Raw genomic sequence first — 26,813 nt, 5'->3', positions numbered from 1 at the left:
AAGCACTCTTTTGTACACCAGTCAATCCTAAAACTAAATATGGAGCCTTATCCCAGATCAAATGTACGTTGAAGGGCCCTGAATATCGTCTTCTGTTATTGTAATGTTTAAATGTACGTATCCTTGTTTCTTGTCTTTGTCCTTTCTGTGATGTTGCAAATGGAGCTGTTGTGATGCAAAACAAATTTTAGACCTGTCTGACAAAGTATTATCGTCGTATAAGTAATTAACAACATTTTTGTTAGTTTTATATATGAACACGTGTATACAGTATATGTTTAAACACACACACGCAGATGGGTGACAAATTAAAGAAAAAGTGTAAAGGAAAACTTTGTTTAACGTATCTTCAAAGAAATTACATCATCCTCTAAAAACGAATTAATTTTTTTATTTTATTTCAAATAAGTGATTTTATTTACTCATATGACTCTTTGAAAAGGGCCAGTACATGCTGTTATACCTACTTCTGTACTTATTAAGCAAAAATACATTTTGAACACAGGACAAACAAGCCAATTTTGGGACGTGGTGAAAATGGTTTATCGATTTGTCATTCTTCATTGTTGCCATGGCTCCCTGATGGTCTATTGCTAGAATTTGGCGCTCTCGCCACAGTTGCCCGGGTTTGATTTTAGCTCAAAAGATTTACATTAAAATGTAAACATCTATCTTTACTGTCTTTGTAACCAATGTAAATAGCAGAATATTATTTCGAACTTACTCTTGTTGTATGTCTAATATGTGGTGTGTGTTATGTAACAGGTTGCATATAACAGTGTGTTGTGCTCACAGTGGATCTACTATAACATATTAGAAATGAAAAACTGGAATAATAGCCTACATGTATTAAAGCACATTTAATTAATTGTCACGGGTTTAAAATGAAAACAAAAGTGCAGTCATCTGAAAATTATACATTTGAATCTGCTATTGATTATTTCTTGTTTCTCAGTCGCACACATCCACACAAGTGAGCACTCCTTGATGTCGGTATATCTTGTCAGCACATTTTATTGAGAAAATAAAACTAAAATCAAGTCTTTAACCTAAAACAATCCAAAACATTATGCTCTTTAATAACGATCTCTTAAAACATGAGGCGCATTTAAGTACATCATTTCGTACATGTTACACACAATGTCATATTTGAGTGTCCCAAGTCCATATTTATATGACATAGAAATTAACCAGGTTTTCATCTATCACTAAAGACACATTCTCCAAAAGCTCCCACAACAGTATGCTAGATGTTCATGTGGACTTTGAGGTGTACTCTCATGTTGGATTTTTCAGAAAATGTCTTGTGACATGTTATACACTTGTAAGGTTTCTCTCCTGTGTGTGTCCTCATGTGTTTCTTCAGTCCTGAACTACAGTGGAACGATTTGTCACACCGTGAACAAGAATACGGCCTCTCTCCTGTGTGGAATCTCCGATGATCCGTCAGTCGTGTAGATGTGGCAAAACTTTTTTCACATAAGTCACATGGATGAGGCCGCTCCCCTGAGTGAGTGCGTGAATGCACCAGCAATCCCCCAGAGCTGCAAAAGGACATGCCACATGTGCTGCACAGGTACGGCTTCTCTTTCTTATGTCTCCTGATGTGCTCCGTGAGCATATACGACTGTATGAATGTCTTGTCGCACAAAGTACAGGCGTACGGGCGCTCACCAGTGTGAGTGCGCACATGCTCCTTCAAGGTTGGTTTTCTGTGGAACCTCTTGTCGCAGTACGAGCAGGCAAACGGCCTCTCTCCGCTGTGACGACGCAGATGACCTCTAAGCGAATCCCGATTTCTAAATTTCTTCTCACAAAGGCTGCAAGCTAAGGACAGGCCGTTAGGGTTAGTGTGGATAAGGAGATGACGCTTCATGTCTTTTTTCATTTTAAATGCCTTGTCGCAATGAGGGCACTTGAATGCCCGTACCGAAGAGTGAACAGTGTGATGACATTTCAAGTAGAAACGAGATGAATAACTCTTGCCACACTCCAGGCAGATGTTTTCATTGGCTCTTATGGAGTCCTCACTCTTGTTTCTCTTCAGATCCAGATGTTCCTTCACTCCTTCCACTGAGCATCTGGGTGGCTGGATGGCAGCTTCACCAGCTGTTTCTGCCAACAGGAAACAAGAGAATTAGTGATATATTCACTCATCAGAATCTACGTGCCAAGTGAAGATTTTGCCCCGATGTGACTTCACAACCAATCGATGCTAAACGTAAGAATACTTTTTCAGATTATCCAGAAAATAATTTATGATGCAAGAGATGCTCACCGCCGTCACCTCCCTCACCAGCTTCTTCAGAACATGGAGAGGAAGAGAGTGGTGAGAGCCCGTACTCATGCAGCTGAGGGTTTGGATCAGTTTCAATAGAACTGTCGTCAGTCTCTTCGTCATTCTCACATATGTCTTCTTCGCTCCAGCTGTTTTCTTGCTTCAGTGTCTTCTGCTCTGCCATTTCTTGATTTCTTCCCCGTGATTTCACCGTGTCTTGTTTGCCATCTCCGCCTCTCCCATCCATTTTTGGATCAACATGATCTTCAGATGCCACTGAAGTCTGTTTAGATGCGAGCGTGGAGAGGATAGTGTCTGACGTGAAGGTGAATGCACCTGAGAAACGGATAACATTCATGTTAAGCTAAGTTCACACTACACGACTTTCAAACTCGTCAGATCACAGTACTGTTCAGACTACACAACTTGAGGTCTTGTAATCGTATGTCTTAAAGTCGTTGTGGTTTTCACACTACATGACTGATCGGAAACACGAGGTCACACACTACAAGATCCTTCACCAGGAGGAATCCCCGATGAGGTTCCCAAACTACGTTTTGTCACACGCAAGAAATACACGGTAAATGACGTGATACCATACGCGAGACACATGGCTGATGTTGTTGGCACATGTTCACAAAATAGCCTGTTTCCACACCTTTTTTTTTACTATTTATTCCTCTAAGTGCAACAACAACTTTGCTCCGTGTTGCATATGCAAAACATACAGTAAGTTCCTATTGTTACAAGCAACCCCTCCTTCCCCAGGTTTCCCCTCAACCCGTGTCTTGTGCTCTCATTGGCTGTAGCTCGTGGCCGGAGTCCCCGACAGGTCCAGATATTTAGCATGCTAGATATCTGGAATGTGTCTGTGAGGCATCAGCGAGCGTCGTTGAGCCTCTCGGCTCGGGGAGTGGAAATCAGAGCTAAAGTTGTGTAGTGTGAACTAGGCATTAGAGGCACTAGAGTGGTGCTGGTTGTCTGGCAGGAATGCAGCACTATCAGTACCTGAATAAATTGAGATTACAGAATGGTAATTGTAGTAGATTAAAAGGTGGTTTCAGTGCACTTTGACTATAATTGGGAGAAATGAAATACCAAATGTTAACAGATTGTTACTTTTAGTCAACTTTTGCCGCTTCTGTTGGTGCTGCAAAATCCTCTTCAGGTCTTCAGGCTCAGAGACAAACTGCTCATACTGATAGTCAAGGGAAGAATCATCCACCATGAAGAATATCTGGAAAAGACGAATGGGCGGATTTTAAACACAAACTTCTGCTCATTCTTCCATTATTTGCTATGTGGATCTACATTTATAATCTGTGTTGTATGTGGTTGTGGAAGAACTCGTAAAAGATGCTGAAGAAAAAGCCATTTTTAACATTTTTACTCTACTAGCCATTACTACACCATGGCTAATTACTTAGACATAATTTGTCAGCCAGCATTTAGGGAACGAGTGGATGGGTGGTCAGTTCATCATTCCCCTGCTGCCTACCTCTGAAAAACTTGGTACTGGGAGGAACTCTTCCAGCCGGTAGCAGAACTCCCAAACCAGGATCTGCAGCGTTGTATCAAAACAAGCTCCATACTGAACTGGGAAGACGTCCTTTGACAGGAAAAAGGAGATGACAAACATCATCATGTATCAGATATACAGGAGATAAACTCATAAGGTAGATGCATATATAAATGCTTTAAGAATGTTAGAGTAAAACTCACCTTGAAAAACTTCTCTTTTTCAGATTTGTCTCTGAGCAATGTTTGAACCAGCTCCACAAATGCTGACTTTGAAATCTCCACCTCTCCATCTTGGTCCTGTCATGAAGCCCAGGTGAAGTTTACTTACAGGTATTAATTATCAGTTCTCCATTTAAATGTATCCTATACTTAAAATAAACAGCGTATGAATTTCTGCACCAACAGCTGATAGTAAAAATACATACAGTATGTCTAGGTAAGCAACACCTAAAGATTGTTATCTGTCTTTCTCTGACAGATAGCTCTGTTTGATATACTGTATAAAGCTACTTCAACATTTGACATTGTGTCCTCATATAAAACATCCTGCCATTAGCATTGCTCACCTCTTCATGCATTTGGTTTGTTGTCCTCTCTTGGAAACTGTTGAGATGATCCTGGATAAATTTAAAGTCAACCTGATCCATCCTCTTTAAGAATTCAAGGATGAGCTGAAAAACACAAAGACAAACCGTTATATTACCTTTCATTGCAATACTCATAAATGTTGACAGACTAAACATTGGATGTATTATTCTTGTGTTAAAAAAGGAGCTCTACTTTGCACCTTTTTATTCCTTGACTCCACTTTGACTGCTTAATAATAAATGACAAAAGGAAAAACAGGAAAAGATGCCCACACATAATCTAAATACCCACATTCACTCACCCGAGCTCTCAGTCCCAGGATCAGCTGAGTCTTCTGTTTGTAGTTCAGAAGCTCTGGGACCATCTCTGTCACCAACATGATGAATTCGGCCACTTTGTCATACTGGTCTACATTTCGCTCACGGGCCACCTGCCACATACAGGCTGACATCAGCCTTAGCGGAGGAACCAGGAGGTGCAGGGAGGACAGAGGACGACGAGGATCTAACGGTAGATACAAGCAGGGAAACAAATAAACACATTATTAACTTGTACAGTCGCAAAACTCAAATTATATAGATTCACAATAATATTATATTTAGCACTCAGTAGCATCATCTGTTATATTACATCTTCCGACACATTCAACCACTGCTTTGGAATAAGGGACATCCATTACAATAACTACAGTAAATATAGGTTATAGGGATGCAATTCATTTTTTTTTTTTTCATTGTTGATTAGTCTGACCATTATTTTCTCAATTATTTGATTACTCGTTAAGTCTATTAAGTGTCAGAAAATAGTGAAATATTGCCGTTGCCTGGAACCTTAATTGTTTGTTTGTTGTTTGGAGCCAGAAAATGTTTGGTGTTTTTATTCAATAAATTCATTAAATTATTAAATGATAATAAAAACTTGCATATTCATTTTTGTTTGTCCACACACAGATGAAGCTTTCTTTCAGGCTGTAATAATTTAAGTATGATGGACAAATAATAATAATACATTTATTTATATAGCACTTCTCAAAACAGATGTTAAAAAGTGCTTCACAAGACAATAAAAGCAGATAAATAAAGTAAAAGATATGGTAACTGTTAAAACAGAACATCAGACAATAAAAGCAGACAAATAAAGTAAAACAAATATGGTAACTGCTAAAACAGAGCATCACAGAAAATAATAATAATAATAGAAGTGGTAAAATGGTAGGACAAGTTGATAAAACAAATATACAGTATATATGGACGTAGTATATTATTATGAAGATAATTAATATAATATAACGATGATTAACGTGTCAAGTAGTCCATGCAGTATAATTTTCTTTGATTTTATTAGACTGTATTAGGATTAATTGGTAGTTTCACTCCTAAGCAGCAGGTGGCGCTAATGAGCCTGATGAACTGGTTGCCTGGTTACCAGCAGGGGTCGCTGTTTGTTGGAGTTGGCAGCTGTTAGCTCAACAACTCTTCTCTGAGTTTACCTCTCAGTAACGTTACATTTAGACCAAACTGAGCTCTACCGCGGCCAAGCAGCACTAAGAACCGTGTAACGTGACTAAATGTGTCGCTAAAGTCTCTTAAAGAAGCAGAACAACGTTATTTATCAGCATGTCGTTACCCAGTAGAGTTACATAGCTAGCAGCGACATACAGACCTGTTTCCATGTCCAGAGCGCGTTAGAGAGCTGAGCTCTGATAACAGCTGTACACAGTTATTCAGCTGCTAGCAGAGCTGAGAGCTTCTCAGTCAACTTGTGCGTTTTATTTTAATAAAACTTAATATACTACCCTCCAAAATGCTTCTTGGATGCTGCACCCGAGCTAACGTTTTAGGCAAAAAGAGCCTTTAGGTAGCACTTCCGGTTCGCTTTTTTCAAAATAAGAGGTCAGAGCGCTCATCAACAGATCATCTTGTTGACTTGAAGAGAATGAAGAGCAAGGAATTGACTGGCAAGTAGTTCATAACATTGTGTTATATCTTTATATATGCACACATAACTTCATGTGTTTCTGTGTATTGAATGATCTAGAATCATTTATGTCTGATAAAAGTGATTATTTTATTTTATTCATAGTATAACACTTTGAATAGGGACATTCTGCATAACCAATACTTTTACATTAAAGGTCCCATATTATAAAAAAGTGAGATTTTCACGTTTTTTTTTATTATGAAGCAGGCTTAAGTCCTATATAAATACTGTGAAAGTATCGAAACGCTCAATCCACAGGGAAATACACACAGCCCGTATTCAGAAACTCTGCATTTAAAACAAGCTGTCAGGATTTTTGTCCATTAGTGATGTCACAAATATACAATATTTAGACCCTTTACACAGATTTAAACGTAGACATTCTAAATGTGTCCCGGTTTATTTCCTGGTTGCAGTGTATGTGAATGTCATCAGCTGACAGGAAGTACACATGGACCCAAGCTGTTGCCTAGCAATGTAATTATGTTGCAATTCCATAAAAAGGCGCTAAAATGACGCGTTTTAGACAGAGGGTAAAAACAGGCATATTCAGGCTGACAGTAAGGAAAATAAAGTTTTTTTTTAACATTAAAGCATGTAAATATGTTCTAGTAGAAACACAAAATACAAGTATGAACCTGGAAATGAGCATAATATGGGACCTAAGTACTTACTGTATTTAGCAAAAGAACATTTTGAACACATAAGGACCTGCAGAACAACTTCAGTACTCCTTGTCACATATTCTACAAGTCTCTCAATCTGCTGGAGAAATAAAATACCATTCTTTCCATTTTAGGTAGTCCCTTAGTTTTTTATGACAACAGTCTGCAGACAGGGCCGAGTAGGAATGCTTCGATGGACCTCACTAATGGAAAGAGGGTTCTGCAGAGTCTCAGTTGATCCATCAGATGTGTTTTTTTTATCAGATTTTGGTTCACTCTGTTATACCCACATCCTGTCCTGGATGCTCTTCCTGTATCACTGTGCTAAAGTCGTGCAGTGTGAACTAGGCATTAGTCAGAGAGGTGAAAGGTTCATGGTCAAAAAGAGAGCCCTACACAGCACAACTATCAATAATCATTTGATCACATGAATGAGATTATATGAGAATTAGAACATGCAAAACAAATGTTGATTAAACAATTCATGATTCAGGTTTTTGTCCTAAAATAAGTTACCGTTACAAGGTAAAATGTGTGTATAAAGGGAGGCAAATGAGTTCATCTATGACCTGTCACCCTGCTGTGAAGGGGAGAAGGAAAACATTGAGGTGCATATTTAAGGGCGATTAAGACGGTGTTGAGTTGTCCCCACCAATAACCACTTATTTAACAAAATAAATAAACAAATGACAGACAGGTTTGTTAAGATGGAAGACTTACAGTACCAACCAAAACATTCAGATTATTGAGAACATAATATAAGCAAAACAAATAGATTCATACACACCGTAAATATACATAAACGTGCATACTGTGGTGGAAAGTAATTACTTGAGTATTTTGACTTCATGCTGCTTTATACTTACATATTTATAATACATTTGTCAAGCAAGTCTAGTTTCTTGTTACTTTGCAGATTAAGATTTCCCACATACACATATGATCGACCTATAAAGCATGATGTATTATAAATTAGATATACAACAATCTAAAAATAATTTATCAGTTATGATCATTTTACTCAAAAAAAGTGTCTTTGAGTTTCATAAAAAAAAGTGCTCTATAAATAAAATGTGCTATTATTATTATTACTACATAATAACATGATATAAGCAAAACCAATAGATTCATACACACCTACATATACATAAACATGCATACTGTGGTGGAAAGTAATTACTTGTACTTAACTTGAGTATTTTGATATCGTGCTGCTTTATACTTACATACTTATAATACATTTATCCAACAAGTCTTGTTACTTTGCAGATTAAGATTTCCCACATACACATATGATCAACCTATAAAGCATGATGTATTATAAATTGGAGATACAACAATATAAATATTAGTTATAAGTTTTACTCATGTAAAGTGTCTTTGAGTTTCATGAAAAGCGCTCTATAAATATGTAATTATTATTATTAATATAGTTAAAGGCTGAATGAATCAGTAATAATAATTGAATTATATATATTTATTTATTTATATATTTATATTTATTTATGTTTTTATATATGTATATATATTAATATTTATATATGTATATATTATATGTATATTTTTAAGTTTTAAGTGAATACTTCTCACCTATACAACAAACATCCACCTCTCCTTAAACTGGTCAGAGACCTTTTACTGGATGAAGGAGTCAATGGCGCCATCTAGTCTGAGAACCTGAACTGCCTGGTTGATCCGGTCTTCGTCAGCCAACCAGGAAAGAGGGCTTGCCGTGATCTGGACTGAGGCGGATGAGACCAGAAACCTTTGTTCTGTCTCTCCTCCCGAAACGAGATTTAAAAACAAGAGCCTGTCCATGCGTCCTGCAAAAAAACTGCGCCTCTGTTTCTGTGGGCTGGCGATCGCTGATGGATGTTTTCTTAATCAGAAATTAGCAGAATTTAGTCACTAGGCTTTCTAATATTTTTTCTGATCGCTACAACCCTGAGGGGAGGGAGACATCAGCTCGGTTTTTCTCTCTCTCTGTCAGCTGCTAAATGGAAATAAAACGTGGAACTGAAAGTGGAAACAGTCGAGGTGCGTGCAATGAAAAAATCAGGTTTTATAACAACCCCTGATCTCTGTTAGTTTACAGTGACCTTTAATGCACTGCTCATATCCTGTGTGTGATGTCCCTGCAGGAACAACTTGATCCACAATGTAGCATCTCAAGTGCTGACTCCATCATTGGTTGTTTGCGTTTACTATTGATCCTAGAGCTTTCCTATATCAGACATTCAGTAGGCTGCTTTGCTTGTGCAGCATTCAACAAGATGTGACTTTGTTTTGAGTTTGATGGATGCTGTTGTCATTGCACCTGAGAGCAACACACTGTCATGTCTTTATTACAGCAGGCACTTTGCCACTATAAATCAAAGTCCATGTCTAAATAGTGTGCTCCTGGCCATCATGGTTAAGTGTCAGTTGGATGTTGTTGACACTGATTGCTTGTTGAACTACATGTACTGTTAAGTAAGTAAACTGCCACTGCTGTTTGGCACTTTCTGCCTGAAGTGGATCATTTTTCCTTGTCTAAACAACAAAATTCAGCTTAGTGGATTGAGAAACTATACCAGGCAGACTGTGTGGTCCAGCAGGTCAATTTTGCAGATGTTATTAATAGAGAATAATAATCCTAGCAAAAATCTGAAAAATCCATTACTGCATGTAGGGTTGCACAATTTGGGGGGGAAAAATCAAATTATTCTGACTGATATTGCAATTGCGATATGATTTGTGATATAAGAGGGTATGATCATTTTTACGTCATTATTCTCATTTTCACTGAAAAACATTAAAATGATTATGGTGTGCTTTTTGCAGGGATCTGTACCAAAACAAAGATGTTCTCTTAAGTCTGTAGAATATGATGTGTCGGCCAGGACATCTAAATAGTCATCATAAAATAGTATTTTGACACACACAAATTTTGCAATTTCCTGGCCATATTGCAATTTCGATAACATTTTGATTAATTGTACAATCTGCACCTTATAGAAGCTACATTATGTAGCTATCCCCCTTTATGTGAGGACCATCAGAATTAATATTTTGTTGTATTTGTTTTATTTGTCACATTGAAATATTTCCCTTTCACAAGTAGGAGTGGACAGTCTAGATCAAATCCTGTTATAGTATATGTAATTTTATTTTATGATATTATAATCAAATTTCTGTTCCATTAGTGGCTTTCGATCTTATCGCACAATCTTCCTCAGCAGATGGAGTTCAATGTATAACAGTTAGAGAAATTGTTAATACATAAAATAACCAGATAATCATGTTTAATTTTTTGCCTGTGCATGATAAAAACACTTTGTCACACTGATGCAAATGTTATATTAAAATCCAATGTTGCCAATTGTCTACAAATGGTGCGGCTAAATTATATTATATATATATGATTGATGAGTTATATATTCCTCAACATATTGGGAAAAGACCTCTGAGGAAGGAATATGAACCATAAAACTGTAATGCAACCAAGAGAGCTTGTGCAGGTGTTTCATGTTACCTGGTTATTGGGTTACCTGTCTTGGGTTGTTTACTCCTTCTCTTGTGGGTAATTTGAAACACTCACTGTTGCCCGTTGATGCACAGTAATCCTCTCTGGGTAATAACGGAGCTGGATTCAAATAGTTTTAAATTGTCAGTTACATGAAATGTTGACACATCTTTTTCACTTTTCTCTTCCTTCCACTTCAGGTAATGGTCCTCCAGTCCACCATCTACGCCTCCTGGCCCCGCCCTTGCAGCTGTTATCAGCCGCAGTGTGGCAAGTAGTGCAGCAGGGACTTGTGGACCACTACGGGATGCTGGAGGAGTTTGTTACCATGGTGACGGAACTGGTCCCAGAGCTGATGAGCTACAGTCAGAGGGCTCAGCTCATCCTGGGACTCAGGGCCAGGGTCAGTAATATCATCACTGTTTAATCATACTGAGGGGACACTTGTGCTTATTTTAGATATTAAGTTAACACAACCCAAGTTAAAGAGGCAAATTTCACATTTGTAAACAATATTTCGTAGCTAATGACTCGATGATAAGTGACGTGATTGTCTCTCTCACTTATATCTGTGTTTATATAATTTCTTCTCCTATAAATCAAGTGGGCAAAGTTCTTCAGTAGCTGTAGTGTCTAAGTGTCCAGTGTTACACCAGGAGGTTTATAAACCAGGACTACTGTTTGTTTGTGTTTGTGTGTGTGTGTGTGTGTGTGTGTACATTCAGCTGACTCTGGAGATGTGTCGAGGCGAGCACCCAGTGGACGTGCAGACCATTCAGCCACATCTGGACAGAATTAAAGCTCCCGTCAGCACTGCCAAGGATCACCATGTAAGTAAACTGTCGCTGGCAAACACACACAGCTGTTTTTCTTTCTGGTGTGGAAGGTTACTGGCCCAGTTGTGACTGATTTAGTCTCAGGACTGTTGAGACATTCATGAGACTTAAAAAACCTGCATTTAATCTCAAGAGTAGACAGTTGTTTTCTTGAATTTGTATTCAGCTAAAAATGTGGAGTACAAAGTAGTTGCAGGGTGGATTGGTTCAAACAAAGTGGATCTGGGGAATTAAGTGTAAGATAATCAAATGCAAGTCAACAAAAAAACACCACTTTCCATGGATTCAGCTGAGGTTTGTTCAGTTTAGTTCAGTTTTTCCCCCATGAGTAAACTCTCTACCCAAACAAATCAACAAAGGATCTCTCAAAAAGTAAATGAACCCAACATCTCCGATGCTGTCAGAGTTACCTCTGCACACTTTTTAAATAACATACTTTTTAATCTTTGGGTATTTTCAAGTCAAAAGGCTCAAGTCCAAGTGAAATCACAAGTCATTGGTGTTAAAGTCCACGTCAAGTTGCAAGCCTTTTTTGATTTTGTCAAGTCAAGTCTAAAGTCATCATATTTGTGACTCGAATGTGACACGAGTCTAAGTGATCTGACTCGAGTCCACACCTCTGGTGATCATCAAGTGTTGTTTGTTTTCCGTTCGCTTGATTTGAGCATTTCTGTGTTCATATTGTGTGTGTTTGTATAACAGGTAACCATAAACCAGGTGGAGGAATCGGAGGTGAACTTTGTGGAGTTGGTGCATTCCTTACTAGAGGATCCATCGGAAAGAAAATATTTTTTCCAAGTGAGACAATACGCATTCCTTATTGTGGTGTTTTACTGTTACTCTGCCGGATCTGTCTGATCCTAATTCAAAATTTTCCTGTATACATTACACATACTAAACGTCTCTCTCTCTCTCTCTGAATCTGTCTGTCTGTCTTTCTCATTTGCAGGAAATCTTCCCTGTATATTTTGGGCCAAAGTACGACGCTGCACTTGAGATGCTGGTGTGGGAGTTCATATCAAGACTGGAGGAGCTGCTGCCAGCTCCAGACTTCACACAGGTGCCATGTTTCTTTTGAGCTCTAGCTTTGCATGCGTTATCAGCCAATTACATAATAATCATTTACTTTGTAATAATTTGAGACCCACATAGGCCCATTTTTTCTCTTTTTTAGGGGGATACAGGGGGTCTTTAGGGGGGGGATAGCAGGTCAACAGTAGATGTCACATAGAGGTGGTGTACATCATCTGAAAGCTGGGATACTGAAGATTAATTTGAGATGCAGCTCAGCACTGTGTGTTAAGTTGTTCTAGTCATAAATCTTAATGAATGAATTAAGATAAATTGTTGAAATGTATAAGGGCTAAGAACATTATCATGGAAGTATATGATGTTCATCCCCATGCTTTATTATGTCTCATAAGTTGTTGCCACAATTTTTGGGTTGATACCATTTGTTACACGGATCTGGTGCTAAATTTAAAAAAAATTTACCACTCGAGAATTGATAAAAATGATCGATAATCCCTCCAAAATACAACATTAAGACACAAAGACCTTGAGGAACACCATAGGAAAAGCCATGCTGTGATTTGAAATCAAAAACTTTTGACATTTTGAGATTTCTGCAGGAACTGCATTTTTCGTTGATTGGATGGCGAGCACTTCTGTTCTGGAAACTGCTCAGAAACCCCCTTAGTGTCAATCTAGCTAGGAAAGCCATCCATCCTCTGAATGCCCTAGATCTCTAGTTTGTGGCTGTAAAGTTTCACGAGGCTGTGATTATCCTAGAGGTCACCACAGGTCATTTTATACAGTGAGGTCAAGTTTCAAAAAAATGGTCTCACTACAATGAATTGGTTACTATGGGGACTAACATCATCACACAAGAATACAACTGGGCTCATTGGATCCACGAGAGCCTCAGCTTTCCAGTCATACCCAAATGTATGCAATTCTTAGTGGTATCAATAAATTCCTAAGATGTCTAGTTTCATATGATACCCGTATTTTTACTCTTCAACCCGCTACAGCTTCTTAAAGACAGTAATGTCGGCCAGGATCACCGGCGATCTCGCGGGTCTCACTGGAAGCAACTTGCGATAATTCAAATGTCTTAATTGGTCTTAGTTGTCCCCACTATTTATTTGTTTGATTGTCACCAACATATGTGATAAACTAACGGCTGAACGGCATGAAATATGCTGTGTACATTAACACTCACAAGAGAAACAGATTGTAGTGACCCTACAACCTTTTCTCCAGTGCTACTATCAAGTCCTTTCTTTAGCCACACTCCTGCTGACGATCTCGCTCATGTATCAGGTCATATTTTGGCTACTGTTACCTCCCTACTGTGTTACCTGCCCTCTCCTGTGTTGATGTGAAGCTACCTGGGGGAGGCTATCAGGCCCTGTGGGAGGTCTGCACTGCTTGATTTGCCTCAGCCTTTTATTCCCCCATCGGAATAAAATAAATGCAACACACAGAAGTGTATCTCCAGGAAAGAGCTCTGGCATTATTCCAAAATGAATCGCTGTTTTTTTCAAGGCTGACTGAAGCACACAGTCTCAGTGCAGGGGCTGCTCATCTGTCTGCACCACTGACCCAGAGACAGCTATAGAGGAGGGTTAACTGGATACAGGTGCAACACCGTGTCCCAGTGGACTGCTTCCTCCTCTCCCTTTTCTGTACCCAGCAGAGCAGCAATATAATATGTATATGCTACAATATATGGCATATCATATGCTACAATAGTCAGATTAGTAGCAGTTACATACTAGAAAATAAAAAAATGCTCATTAGTCAGTCATGCTAATTATTTCTTATGTGGGTCAGCAAGGCTGCATGAGGTTCAAATACAACGCTCCTCGTATTCCTGGCAGTAACACAAGATTATAGGAACATAAAGGGATGTATGCATGTCAGGAAAATCTGAATTAATGTGTTTTTCATTTGAGTCATTTGGCAGTATAAAAATGAATGAATGCAGGCTTACTAAAGCTAGTAACTTGTGCTCAGTTGGCAGCTTTGCTTGGAGACACTCCGTCAGTCCTGGGCGAATGTTTACAATCCTTTTTCCCGCCAGAGGACATGAAGGCTGTACTCGAGCACCACAGAAACCTCGGCCATTTTGAAGAGAAAGGTACTGTAGTTCCCACGGTTGTGTGCTGTAATTGCGCAGTCGATACTGAAACAGAAAGAGATGTAATAGCAGTTTAGAAGATCAATCTGGAACAAGTCTGTTTGTCGTCTGTCAAATCTTCCACCCAGTCCTCGTTGGACAAATGCTTAGGATTGTTTTTATACTTAAAGGAGTAGTTCTGTTTTTTTTTTTAGGTGGGGTTGTATGAGGTACTTATCCATAGTCAGTGTATAACCTAGAGTAAATGACGGTCGGCACGCCCCCAGTTTGGAGAAACAGACAGGAGTTACCGCACAGAATTAAAGCAATGTACTGCTGTGGACGAGGCTGGCAGCAAAACGTATTTTAGCCGCCTAAAAGAAATCTGTTAAAGTGCACGCTATATTTAGAATATTTTCAGCGCTTTACCTTGCCGTCAGACAGCCTTTTTGTGACTTTTGGTCACACAATAACACCAACAAATTAACTAACAAACTAACCGATCGAGGCATTGGTAGATTAGCAACATCCGTGTTCTGCGAGGTAAAATTACTGTTTTTTTCAATGGAGTCTGGTGGCTTTGGTGAGAGCATAGATAACGGCTTCATTTCTCGTCAGAAACATAGACTAGCTGTGTCACGGCAAGATAAACCGGCGAAAACATTCAAAATATAGCGTACACTTAAACTGATATTGATTTTTTTTAGGTGAGCCTTTCTTTTAGGTGCCTTTTACATTTTACTGCTGCCTTCGTCCAGAGCAGTACATTACTTTGCTCCCGTGCGGTAACTCCTATTTGCTTCGGCACGCCATATACTGTAGGTAATACACTGACTATGGATAAGTAACTCAAAAAACCTCACTTCAAAACACCAAAACTATCCCTTTAATTTCCTAAATAATGAGTCCCTAAGCAAATATTATTTACTGTAGGTTGATTGATCACACAACAGAGACAATTAATAAATAATTGGTTTTAAAAGAGAGACTGAAGATGCACTGAAAACAACCATTTTTCTTTTTGCATCTTGCTAAAGTTGACTGTTTTTCTTGTCAGTTGATAAATGTTTGAACCAAGCTGAGGTCTAATTAACCATATTTATTCCCAATTGTAGATCCTAGATTATTACCGATGGATGACTGCATCCTCTCCTCCCTGTCTCTGCCTCCTGGGACCAAACCTGTCACGAACACCACCTCACCTGCTCACAAAGATTCAGACCCTCCCGAGCACAAAGAACTCCTCGACCCTCTCTTCGACACAAGTAGCCTGGAGAGGGCGATCAGGAGGAGCTCTGAGACAGCGAGACAAAGCCTGAAGGAGATGAGAGACTCGGGCGGCCGGCAGCTGCGGGTTAGAGGCGGGAACATTTCTCAGGAGGGGAAAGTGCAAAACTCAGTTAGTGCACGGCCACGTGATGAAACCATAGACCTCATTGCGTCTAATGAGACCGCGGGTTCAGCAGCCATTGACAACAGCCAAAGCTTGATAGGAGGGCGGGTTCTCAGGAAGAGGAAGCTGAGCGGAGGCGTGGACATTCCCTCAAAACAGCCGGCTGAGGCGAAAGCTTCCTTGTAAGATTACCAGAAATGTTTTGTTCATTTGTTAAACACAAAGACATGACGCTGGGGTTTCCTATCGGTTCAGTGGGCAGGCATCCCTTTTGTTTCATATTCATCATTCGTGGTTCCATTCACTTTTTAATCCACATTACCGATGGCACTGTCAGAAAGCACTTTGATTGGATTAGGAAAAAAAAGTGTGTGTCGATTTTAACCTTTTGTGTTTTTCCACCTTTACAGGGATTCGCCAGTGGATGATGAGAATTCAGGTGAATCTCCTCTAATCTCGATATGGGGAGATTATACAGGTTTGTACAGTTTCTGTATTGATCAGTGGATGCTACGGTAGATCAGTCTAAGCTTTGGCCTTTGACTAACTCTCCTTGTTTCATTTTAGACTCTCAGGAAGGTTCTCTCCCAGTTGTGACGGACACAAAAGTTCCCTGGTCGGACGAGGAGACTCTCAATCTGCTCGACATCTGGGGGAAGGACTCGGTGCAGCGGGCTTTAAAGGGCTGCTTGAAAAACCGTCACATATTCACGCAGATCGCTCAGAAGATGGCAGAGAGAGGCTACATGAGAACGGTGGAACAGTGCCAGACCAGGATCAAACGACTGAAGAAATGCTTCCGCAAGAAAAACAGGTGGGTGTTAAATAAACGGTCGTCCTTCCTCTCTGCTTGTCTTTCTGTCCACTCATTTGAATTTGTCTGAAAACTGTATTTCCCTCCTTAGATGTCATAGCTGTAACTTTTGAAACAATAGAGAAAAAAAGTAATTGCCTTTCTCCCTTTTCTACCACCAGAGCCAAATCCAAGCTGGAGTATAAATTTTACGAGCAGCTGAAGCGGGTACTCGGCTCCTCGGCTTCCTCGGCTGTTCCCGAGGTCACCTATGACGTCGAAGAGGCCGTCGAAGAGGCCGTCGATGAAGACAAGTCCCAAGACGGCGATGAGGACTTGCAGTTTCTCGGCCAAACAAGCCAACCAGAAATAGGTACAATCTCACTTTGTTTGGGGGGGAGGGGGGGTTCAGTTTAGTGCTGCAAAAGAAAATAGTGAAAAATACCTGTTATGATTTCCCACAGCTCAAGGTCATGTATTCATGATTTATTGTTTTTATTCGACCAACAGTTCAAACCTTGAATATCATCAGTTTACAATCATATATGACAAAGAAAAGCATCAAATCCTCACATTGAAGAAGCTGCAACCAGAGAATGTTTTGCTTGAGAACTAATCAGTTATTGAATTGATTGATTAATTGACTAATTGTTGCAGCTCTAGTTTAGTTTATTTAATTGAAAATTTAAAATCAAAGCAGGCATTTTAGATTTTTTCTGTTATTTTGTCTATACAACAGCATATTAGGGCCATTGTAGGTAAAAAAATAAAAATTAAAAAATAAATACGGAGCTGGAGGAGGGGGGTAATATTCTGAGATAAAACTCAGAATTTCAGAGACAAAAGTAAATTTTCTAAAAAATAAACTTGATATTCTCTGAGATTAAAGTATAAAATGTACGAGAAAAAAAATTACAAATTTAGGTGAAAAAAAACTTCTGAGATTATAAAGTAAAAAATTCAGAAATTATGCAACACTGTGGTAATGCCAGCCGCCGACTGAATTTTGTTGAATTTAAAGTAGTGTTGTTATGGTAAGGATGGCCTCCGAGTGAGGCGAAAGGTCCTGAAAGATAGACGCTTTCTTTCATCTGTGTTATTTTAGGAACATAATGCTGACATTGGTATGCTTTGTACTTTTTCCTCATGTTAGATCCATTGTGCGTTTTATTTTGCCAATGGGTTTAGATCCTAAAGATTGCTGTTCCCTCTCTGACGGACCGCCTCTGAGCGAGGCGACGGTCCTGAAACACGTTTGCTTTCATGTTCTTACTGTGATCTTTTATGAACATAAATTAATACTAATATAATTCATATATTTGCTCTCAGCAGCTCACATTCCCGCAGTGTTTAACGGTGGTGTGATGAGGTTGATCCAACCTTGCAAAGCAAAGCGATGTGGTTCCTTGACAAAAAAAAACACAATTTCTCCGACTTTTTTCTCGTAAATTTGTGACTTTAATCTCAGATCATTTTTGTGTTTTTTCTTGCAAATTTATGACTTTATAATCTCAGAGGATATTCAAGTTTTTTTCTCATAAATTCTTAGTTATTCTTAGAGTTTTTTCTTGAAATATTATTCCCCTACCCAGGCACTGTAATTTTTACCTACAATGGCCCTAATACCACATTGTACATATATGCTTCCCAAAGCACAGACATATACATTAACCATAGTATATTGTTTTATTAAAATGACAAATTCCAGTAAAATGATTATACTTGACAAACGGTGTGGTTCATATTTAATTTAAGGAACTAGAAGCGTGCCGTGGACAGACTTCGAGTCGTTGGCTCTCATCAACACGTGGGGAGAAGACCAGATGCAGCAGGAGCTGAGAGGAATGCACAGAAACGGACACATTTTTTCCATCATATCCAACAAGATGGCCGCGCAGGGCTTCTCCCGAACACCAGAGCAGTGCCAAACGAGGCTGAAAAGACTGAAATCAAACTTCAGGCAATGCTACCAAAACATGTATGCATACTCACAGAAAGAAAGAGTGAAAGGAAAAGTCTGTGATATTTGTTGATTTACAGTATATACATCTGCTCTCTTCTTATCCCTCGATGTAGCCTGAAGGGACAGGAGCAAGTCGAGTGCAAGTTCTACAACGAACTGGGATGCATACTAGTGAAGGACTTCCCTTCGGTGCCGCAGCTGGAGGAAATGCCAGAAGAGCCTGAAGAGAACGACTTGCCGTCCTTCTCCCATCAGGATATCGGTAAACTCTAATGTTCTCTACTGACAGCGGGAGGGGAAGGGAGCTCAGATAACAAGCTGAGGTGCTTTTAATCACCTAATAATTATATACTGAGTGATCCCTATGAGCAATTCATTCAGCAATATTCTGTAAAAACAAAAATATATGGAAATATAAAAGCTTTCTGACGCCCTAGATGCAGCTAAGTTAGAAATCTGAATTGAATACAAAGTACAAAGCTTCCGATTATACAGTATGCAATCCTGTGTACCCGTACTTTGTGTTTGTGTACAACTCCTTCTTCCTGTCAAATGCAGTTAAAATACTCAATGCATAGTCTCCTAATGCCTTTTTTCTCTCGTTCTCTCTCTTTAAATTTTAAACCCAGTCCTTATTTTATAATTTTTATGCTTAACTGCATCAATATTTTTTCAAATCAGTTCTGTTCTTGATGTCTTTTTTAACAGTAGCAGTCTTAAACAAGTATAGTTCTGTCAAACTTCACAGAAACATTAAAAAATAATATATTTTAGATGATGAATGCTACTTTGTCAGGTCATCAGACCACAAAACCAAATGAATTGTCATTATTATTATAACTTTTAATGATTCAATAGGACTTTAATCGCATGTACAGTATACTTAAATTCATCTTTATTGTTCAAAAACTTCATCAAACAACATCATGGCATATGGAGAACAGAAATACAACCAGTAGAGAGAGCAGTGTGACTAATAAAATAAAAATACTAGAGCTGCAACGATTAATTGATTAGTTTTCAACTATTAAGTTAATCGCCAACTATAATATTTTAATATATATGTTTGAGTAATTATGAAGTTATTAAATTAAGTGTTTCATTTCTAATTAAATGTAATTAATTCATTATTTTTTTTTGTGTGTGTCTCTACAGAGGCTGCTGTGGGCGTTCAGGAGGACAGGAGGAAAGTCCCCTGGTCGGACAAAGAGACCGTCATCCTTCTGGAGATCTGGGGCGACAGCCAGGTAGCGGACAATATCATAATGAACATAGTTACGCCTTTTAACTTTCCTGGTAATCAGGCTGAACTGCCATCTCACTTCACTTCATCAATTCCTTCATTAGAATTGCTGGAAAAAAGATCATAGATATGAGCAGCAATTCAGAAGTCTAACTTTAATCTTAAGCTTTGATCATGTAGGATGCTTTTTTCCTCCTGTTCAAAAGCTCTTCAGTGTCTCTAGCAACGGAGAGCTCCAGGAGCACAAGTACCTACATAGTTATAGCTCTCTAGTCTGAGGCGACAAAGGGAATAACATGTTTTTAAAGAATGAAAGAGAAATGTCTCCAATCCCCAAATGGAGGCTGCTCATGCATGATATCCTCATCAGTGTGATTCTTTTTGAATATTGCCACCTTTACTAAGAATGTCCCCTACATTTAGGTCCAGCGGAGCATGAAACGCTACCCACATAATGGACACATTTTCAACGAGATATCAGAGAGACTCGGCGTCAACGGCTTCTCCCGCAGCGCAGGGCAGTGCCACACCAGGATCAAACGACTGAAAGCCAACTATCGTCAGTGTCAGGAAAACATGAGGTAAGTGCTGCACATGAATACTCATTTTGTTTACTTCACTGTTGGCAGGACATGTGTGTGTGTATGTTAACAGAGCTGCCTTTACTGTCTGTAGCTCATCTGGGACCGACAGAGTCGACTTTAAATTCTATGATCTGCTGGAACAAATCCTGGACAAGCAGCCGTCAACATCCTCCACCATGGTAACGGACTCCATCGAAATATCTGAAGACTCCAACGGTGAATCAGTGACTGAAACAGGTAATAAAAAAATCCCCTCATTGACTCCGTGCTGTGGATAGTAGGGCAGCATTACTCAAGATAACACTCTCTGATTGTGGGTCTACTCATACAGTTTTACACCAGTGTTATGGACATTCGTATGTAGTGTTTCAAATGTTACGTAAATACAAAAGTACAACTAAAAACAAGCATTTCCTGCAGAAAATGTGTGTGATTACTATATACTAACATGCTGATTTGCTTGATTTTAGTGGTGCAATATTGCTCTTATGAGGTTATTCTAGTGTCTCAGAACTGGTGGTGCTCGTTGGCAGGGCTCAACAATAAGGATTGCCCGCTTGCCTGAGGCAAGTAAAATATCATGTCGGGCTAGTAAATCTAGTAACTCACTCCCCTGATCAGAAAAGAATTGTATACATAATTTTTTCCAGAGCTGATGATGGAAGTAGATAAGGAGTGAGCCATCTCTCTTCTTTCTTATCTCTGTTGAGAGTTGCACATGAACAGTACTAAACAAGAGTATAGAAGCAAAGAGAAGAAACGCTGGTGTTTTTTTGACAACAGCCCATTTTGGACTGAAAACGCTTACCATATTTATAACATTTTATTGTTCATCACAGGCCATTTTAGTATAATATGACAATAAAATAGAAATCATTTTGTTTTACTTTTGTATGGCACTTTTTAGGCGGACGTTTTACTGGCGTCCAGAAGTCCTTTTTAGTCCAAAATGGCGTAAGCGTAGCTCTGCTGCTGGGCGCTGATGTTGTAATGGAACGAACAATTGACTTTCACTTCTTGGCAATATACGTTCTTCGGTACAGATTGGGAACTTACTCAAAGATGGCGGCAGGTTAAGACAAAGTTTATGAGCAGAAGCGCAAGCGAGCGTTTCAATTATCCAGGAAACAGGAGTTTAGTTGGGTGGCTTTAGAGGATGTGGACTAAACTACAGATTAATTTACTTAAATATAGACTAAACATGACTGCCAATTAACTTTGGTATTTGTTGTTATTTGATAACCGCTAATAAATAAAACAATTTGTATAGGGGCAAGTAAAAATTGAATTTGGGCAAGTAGATATTTGACCCACTTGCCCGACAAGTGAAAAGAACCCTTTAACGTCGAACCCTGGTTGGGTGCTTGGGCTTCACTTAACAATTCTTCCGGTGTCATAATATATTAATTGTGTGATGTTTTATATTTAGTGCAGTAACATTGTACAGTATAATAATGGTAACATCAATTTAGGTGAGCCCCAAATGCACTCAGGGACTACATAATAACACAATTTAATACACATATAAGCAGAAGTAGAAAAGACACAGCAAGATCTCTCAAACTGTACTTGTCAAATTGATGTTTGAGGATTTTAGAAGAAACAAGAATCATCATAGCAACCACTTATACAGTATATTTTTATGCTTTTTATTGAAAAATTATAGAAAAAAACACTTCTTGGCTGAAACAAGAACAGTAACTTGTGAAATTGTGCATTCGTGCCAAAACCGGCACAGACATTGACACATGCTATGTTTCTACTATAAGATGGAGACGTCAGCATGTCAACAGAAAAACCGGCACCTGGCTCGTGGTCCGACGAGGAGACCGTGGCGCTTATGGAGATCTGGGGCGACGAAGACGTTCAGAGTGCGATGAAGGGTTTCGTCCACAATGGACACGTTTACGCCGACATTTCGGAGAGACTGCGCGAGCTCGGCTACTCGAAGACCTCGGAGCAATGCCGCTGGAAGGTCAAGTCACTGAGGAACAACTTTCGACAGTGCTACGACAAAAAGAAGTGAGACCAATCTTTCTGTCAGTTTATCTGTTTCCACATATAATCTAGCATGACTCTAATGATTCACGTCTTTTCACGCCTTCTAGATGTGGAAAAAAAGTAGATTATAGATTCTACTACCAGCTGGAAGAAATTCTCGGACAGGAGGCAGCTTCTATCGATGAGTTTGAAGAAAAAGACGACCAAGCGGACCAGGATCCAGGTACAGCCCTCTGCATTCATTCACAAAGCAGCAACATCCGATCAGTCTATCTAACCGCTGCATCCACATGAAACAGGTGCAGATGGCGCGAACACGGCATGGACGGAGCACGAGACGGTCGCCCTCGTTGAGGTGTGGGCAGCAGACGACGTGCAGCACAGCCTGAAAACCTGCGTCCGCAACGGGCACATATTCGCCGACATATCGGAGAAAATGACCACCATCGGATACCAGAGGACGGCGGAGCAGTGCCACTCCCGGATCAAAAGGTTGAAGAAGAGTTACAGGCGTTACTGCAACAGCTGGAGGTAAATAAAATGGCTTTGTAAGACATTGTTTCAAATAATAGTAAGAAGACCATTTCCACCCCAGCAGACTTTTTCACAGCTTGCATTTGATTTACGTTTTCCAGAAGTGGACGGACCACTGTGTTTCGATACTTCCACCTCCTGGCTCCGGTGCTCGGTGACAACTCTGTGTATGCTGACGTGGACAGTACTGCTGCTGCTGAGGCCGCCGTGCAGCCCCTCATGGACAACGATCCTGACATGTGTAGGTTCAAATCAATTTGTGTCATCACACCTTTGGACAATTCAGTGTTATTGTGCAGATTCTATATACATTTCAAAAGATTAAAGCCCAATAATACATCCGTTGTCCCTCCCCTTAGACGACGAGCAGCCGTCATCCAGCCACCTGCTGGCCGATCAGAGCAGGAAGATGCCGTGGTCGGACCTGGAGACTCGCACCCTGCTGGAGGTCTGGGGCGAAGACGACGTGCAGCTCACCCTGAGGGGCTGCCTGAAGAACCGCCACGTGTTCGAGTACATCTCTGAGAAGATGAGTGATGGAGGATTCATAAGGACGTCAGAGCAGTGCTACACACGCATTAAGCGCCTTAAACACGGCTTCCTCCATGAAAAGTCAGTGATGATGTGAATCTTTTTTTCTTCTAAATACATTCAAAATTCATATTGTTGTTAACAACCAGCAAGAGGCGGTTGTTTAAATGTCATACAAACTCTAGACAATATTCTACAAATCATGTTGGCTCTTTATTGGGCAGTATTCAATGAATACAACATAGTTAACCATTTTACTACTGTGAAAATTGATTTCAAGATCTTAGGATTGAAGGCCTGGTGTCTGAAAGGCCTTGAATGTAATTTACAGTTTTTAGTAAAATGACAACAACTTACCAATATCTCCCAGCTTTTCCTTTGTAAAATCAGTAGGTTATGTCAATTTATTACACGGCTTTGTTGAATACTCAATTCTGATTGGTCAACGGCGTTCTACGGTCTGTTATTTCTTTATAGCAGACCGTTGCTATGTATAACAGACTGTTGCTATGGGCACAGTTCTGATGGCGGACTCTGGCGGACCAGTTTTGTGTCAAATTATTGATTTCTTAAGTAAGTATCCGTCTAATAAGCAGGATAATGCACAGCTAGTGGGTCATTATTGTGAAATAAACCCCGACAGGGCGATGCAGCACCCCGACGCAGAGCAAACAAACCCTATAATGGATAATTGCTCTGATAAAGCATTTTTTAAATCATTTTTGTTTTATAAAGGCCTATGTGATGTCTGTCATTTTTGTTCAAATTTGGTCTCTGTGTTATTTGTCGTGGAAAAAGTTTGGGATTTGGATAGGATTAGCATTGCCGGCTAAATCACAGACTGTTTTTCCCCTTTAAATTCAGGGAGGAACATAAATTCTTCAGTGAGATGAATGAAATCTTCAGCAGGGAGCTGAAAGTGGACGGCTCCGTCGCAGACACGCCAGTCACAGATGAGCCGGATGACAGCCCACCAAAAAAAGGTGAAGCTCTACAAAAAAACAATTACATCTTTCAAAATGTGAAGTGACACCGTTTGATGCCAAGAATACTGGATCAAACTAACTATCATGCATTTATGACAGCAGCTGTGACAGGAGTAACATCAAGTGACAAAAGAGGCAGGCTTCGCTTCATTCATTTAGATTTTATTGTGAAAAGTTGAATCAAAACAGATTATAAGACAAAATAAATTAGGGTTCAGACCAAAATCAAAACACATGACAGATACATTTTGATATACATATCGCAGAGGAAGTTAACAAATGTACCCTATATTAAAACAAACTACAACATAAGAGCTCCTACTCCAGAAACAAATCCTTTTGATAGTAGAAGCCATCCCCTTTTCTCATTATTGTAATTATGCTTTAATCTGTACAGATTATTTTTTTTTAATTATCATGAGACTTCCACTCTGTTAGCTGCCTCAGGTACTCAGTGGGCGGCCGACAGCTCGAAGCTGGCCTGGAGCGACGGGGAGACCGAGGCCCTCCTGGACATATGGGGGAGCGAGGAGATCCAGGAGACCTTGAGGAGCTGCACCAAGAACAAACACATCTTCATCCAGATCTCTGAGGTCATGATCAGCCAGGGCTACCAGCGCACTCCTGAACAGTGTCAGACCAGAATAAAGAGGCTCAGGGCCAATTTCAGACACTTCCTAGAAGGCAGAAAGTAAGTACTGCTGTTCATTGCTGGGGGTATGTAGCTGTTAGATCATGCTGCAGGTCTTAAAACTCTACATTCTTCATACATTTGTATCCTCTAAGCATGAACCTCGTAACATTTGATCCACTAGTGTTGTACACATTCATTTGTGGCAAAACTTTCTGTCTCCTTATAACAAGCTCTGAAATTCCTGTTTTCCAGAGGAGAGAAACAGGAATGCAAGTTCTTTGAGCAGTTGGTGCAGATATTTGGCAGCAAGTATGTAACGAACTCCGACCCCCTGGCCGACGATGCAGCCGATGGCGAAGGTAAGAAGTCGCATTTAGGTGGGCTAGCTGTTTCCCCCTCTGTTTTTATGCTGAGCTAAGCTAACTGGCTCCTGGCTCTATAGCTACCTGGTTAGCACATCACATTGAGAGATTGATCTTCTCATTTCATTCTAGGCAAGAAAGCAAATAAGTGTATTTCTTAAAATGTCAAACTGTTCGTTTTAACAGTGTGTAGCTTTTAGAAGGGATCTACTGCCAGGAATGGAATATAATATTAATAACTATGTTTTCAGCAGTGTATAATCACCTGAAAATGAGAGCTGAAGTGTTTTCGTTACCTTAGAATGAGCCGTTTATAACGCCACCGTAGTTCTCCTACACGCTTGGCACATCTGCAACCTCACCACTAGATGGCGCCAAATCCTAAACACTGCACCTTTAAAAATGTCTTTACTATAAAGAATCCAAAGATCACTAACTCAATTGCCAAACCAACCTCATTTGAATTGCCATTTTGAAAGCGCTGTACAAGCAGTTAACCTTATACTAATAGCTTGTAAGTCATATTCACAATTTGATATCTAAAATTTACTTTGTCTGATCCAGAGACCTGAAAACTGTCCGTCATCGTAGAGTCAAAATCACAAGGACGCAGCAGCTGCAGATCGACTGAGGGGCATCCAGAAGGGAAAAAAAGTCATGGACACTCCAGCAGGAACTGTGACATTAACAGCTGTGATGTACAGTTGTGTACAGATGGCGTTTGCCTCTGTACATACTTCAAATACTTTTACATTCTTCATACACACAGGCTGTAGTGGCGTGTGTATGCGTATGTGTGTTTGTGTGTGTGTTTGCGTCCGTCCACCAGAGTGTCTTTGTGTTATTTACAATAGAGCCATGACAGAACCGTTCAGCTCAGGGCTCGAGGGACAAACATGAATCTCTGACCTGGTGTTTTTGCTAGTATTTAGTTATTTTGTACTTGAACTAAAAGTGAGCGAATCAAAGCACACGCAAAAAAGAAATACACGCAAGGCCTCTTTTAATGTAACCACAGCCTACATTTTGCTTTTTGGTCTTAATTCAGGTCTCACTTGTTAAATCTCCTGTTTTTTTGCACAGTTGAATTCATGAAACTAAATCTTATTTTTTACACGGTATGAGTTGATGTTGTCCAGAGTTTAATTTATTTAAATTATTGTTTTACATATGTTTTCCAAAGTTTTACAATTTACTTTAAATATGTTTCACTTCAAACTTTATCGAAGCACATTTCTTTCCACAAACGTGTCGAGGTTTTGTCAAACCCATTAAAAGAAACTTGAAATGTT

General features: G+C 39.6%; 2 protein-coding genes across 7 annotated transcripts; one reads left to right on the top strand and one right to left on the bottom strand.

Moving 5' to 3' along the window:
- Positions 1-845: 845 nt before the first annotated feature.
- Positions 846-6,249, bottom strand: LOC119482746 (zinc finger protein 558-like). 5 transcript variants are annotated; one of them, XM_037760586.1, is made up of 8 exons: positions 6,050-6,249; positions 4,689-4,891; positions 4,366-4,470; positions 4,001-4,096; positions 3,777-3,887; positions 3,398-3,515; positions 2,261-2,614; positions 846-2,115 (listed from the first exon to the last, which is right to left on the bottom strand). In XM_037760586.1, exons 1-8 carry the CDS (start codon positions 6,057-6,059, stop codon positions 1,247-1,249), a joined length of 1,866 nt encoding a protein of 621 aa, XP_037616514.1. In that variant the 5' UTR covers positions 6,060-6,249; the 3' UTR covers positions 846-1,246. The 5 variants fall into 5 exon arrangements, with proteins under 5 accessions (XP_037616514.1, XP_037616515.1, XP_037616516.1 ...); XM_037760587.1 differs by having other exon boundaries at positions 2,279-2,614; XM_037760588.1 differs by having other exon boundaries at positions 846-2,109; positions 2,279-2,614.
- Positions 6,214-26,813, top strand: zgc:113263 (uncharacterized protein LOC503753 homolog). Of its 2 annotated transcripts, none has more exons than XM_037760580.1 (24): positions 6,214-6,344; positions 10,738-10,940; positions 11,263-11,367; positions 12,076-12,171; positions 12,323-12,433; positions 14,395-14,518; positions 15,613-16,072; positions 16,301-16,368; positions 16,458-16,704; positions 16,866-17,056; positions 18,439-18,661; positions 18,760-18,908; positions 19,802-19,893; positions 20,313-20,470; positions 20,565-20,710; positions 22,243-22,495; positions 22,582-22,697; positions 22,774-23,005; positions 23,110-23,249; positions 23,368-23,620; positions 24,404-24,522; positions 24,964-25,216; positions 25,412-25,518; positions 26,086-26,813. In XM_037760580.1, exons 1-24 carry the CDS (start codon positions 6,323-6,325, stop codon positions 26,091-26,093), a joined length of 3,876 nt encoding a protein of 1,291 aa, XP_037616508.1. In that variant the 5' UTR covers positions 6,214-6,322; the 3' UTR covers positions 26,094-26,813. The 2 variants fall into 2 exon arrangements, with proteins under 2 accessions (XP_037616508.1, XP_037616507.1); XM_037760579.1 differs by lacking the exon at positions 6,214-6,344 and adding an exon at positions 8,753-9,069.

The sequence above is a fragment of the Sebastes umbrosus genome, chromosome 23 (genome assembly GCF_015220745.1).
Source record: "Sebastes umbrosus isolate fSebUmb1 chromosome 23, fSebUmb1.pri, whole genome shotgun sequence".
Taxonomy (NCBI): domain Eukaryota; kingdom Metazoa; phylum Chordata; class Actinopteri; order Perciformes; family Sebastidae; genus Sebastes; species Sebastes umbrosus.
This window is presented reverse-complemented; position numbering and strand designations above follow the sequence as displayed.

Bases quoted from the DNA above. Each gene is read 5' to 3' on its own strand.
- LOC119482746 (XM_037760586.1), bottom strand. The intron at 4,471-4,688 runs GTGAGTGAATGT...TGTGTTTTTCAG, and splicing joins TCCTGGGACTGAGAGCTCGG to CTCATCCTTGAATTCTTAAA. The intron at 2,116-2,260 runs ATAAATTATTTT...TCCTGTTGGCAG, and splicing joins CGGTGAGCATCTCTTGCATC to AAACAGCTGGTGAAGCTGCC.
- zgc:113263 (XM_037760579.1), top strand. From the start codon at position 9,030: ATGGAAATAAAACGTGGAACTGAAAGTGGAAACAGTCGAG. The intron at 23,006-23,109 runs GTAAATAAAATG...TACGTTTTCCAG, and splicing joins CGTTACTGCAACAGCTGGAG to AAGTGGACGGACCACTGTGT. The intron at 25,217-25,411 runs GTAAGTACTGCT...CCTGTTTTCCAG, and splicing joins CACTTCCTAGAAGGCAGAAA to AGGAGAGAAACAGGAATGCA.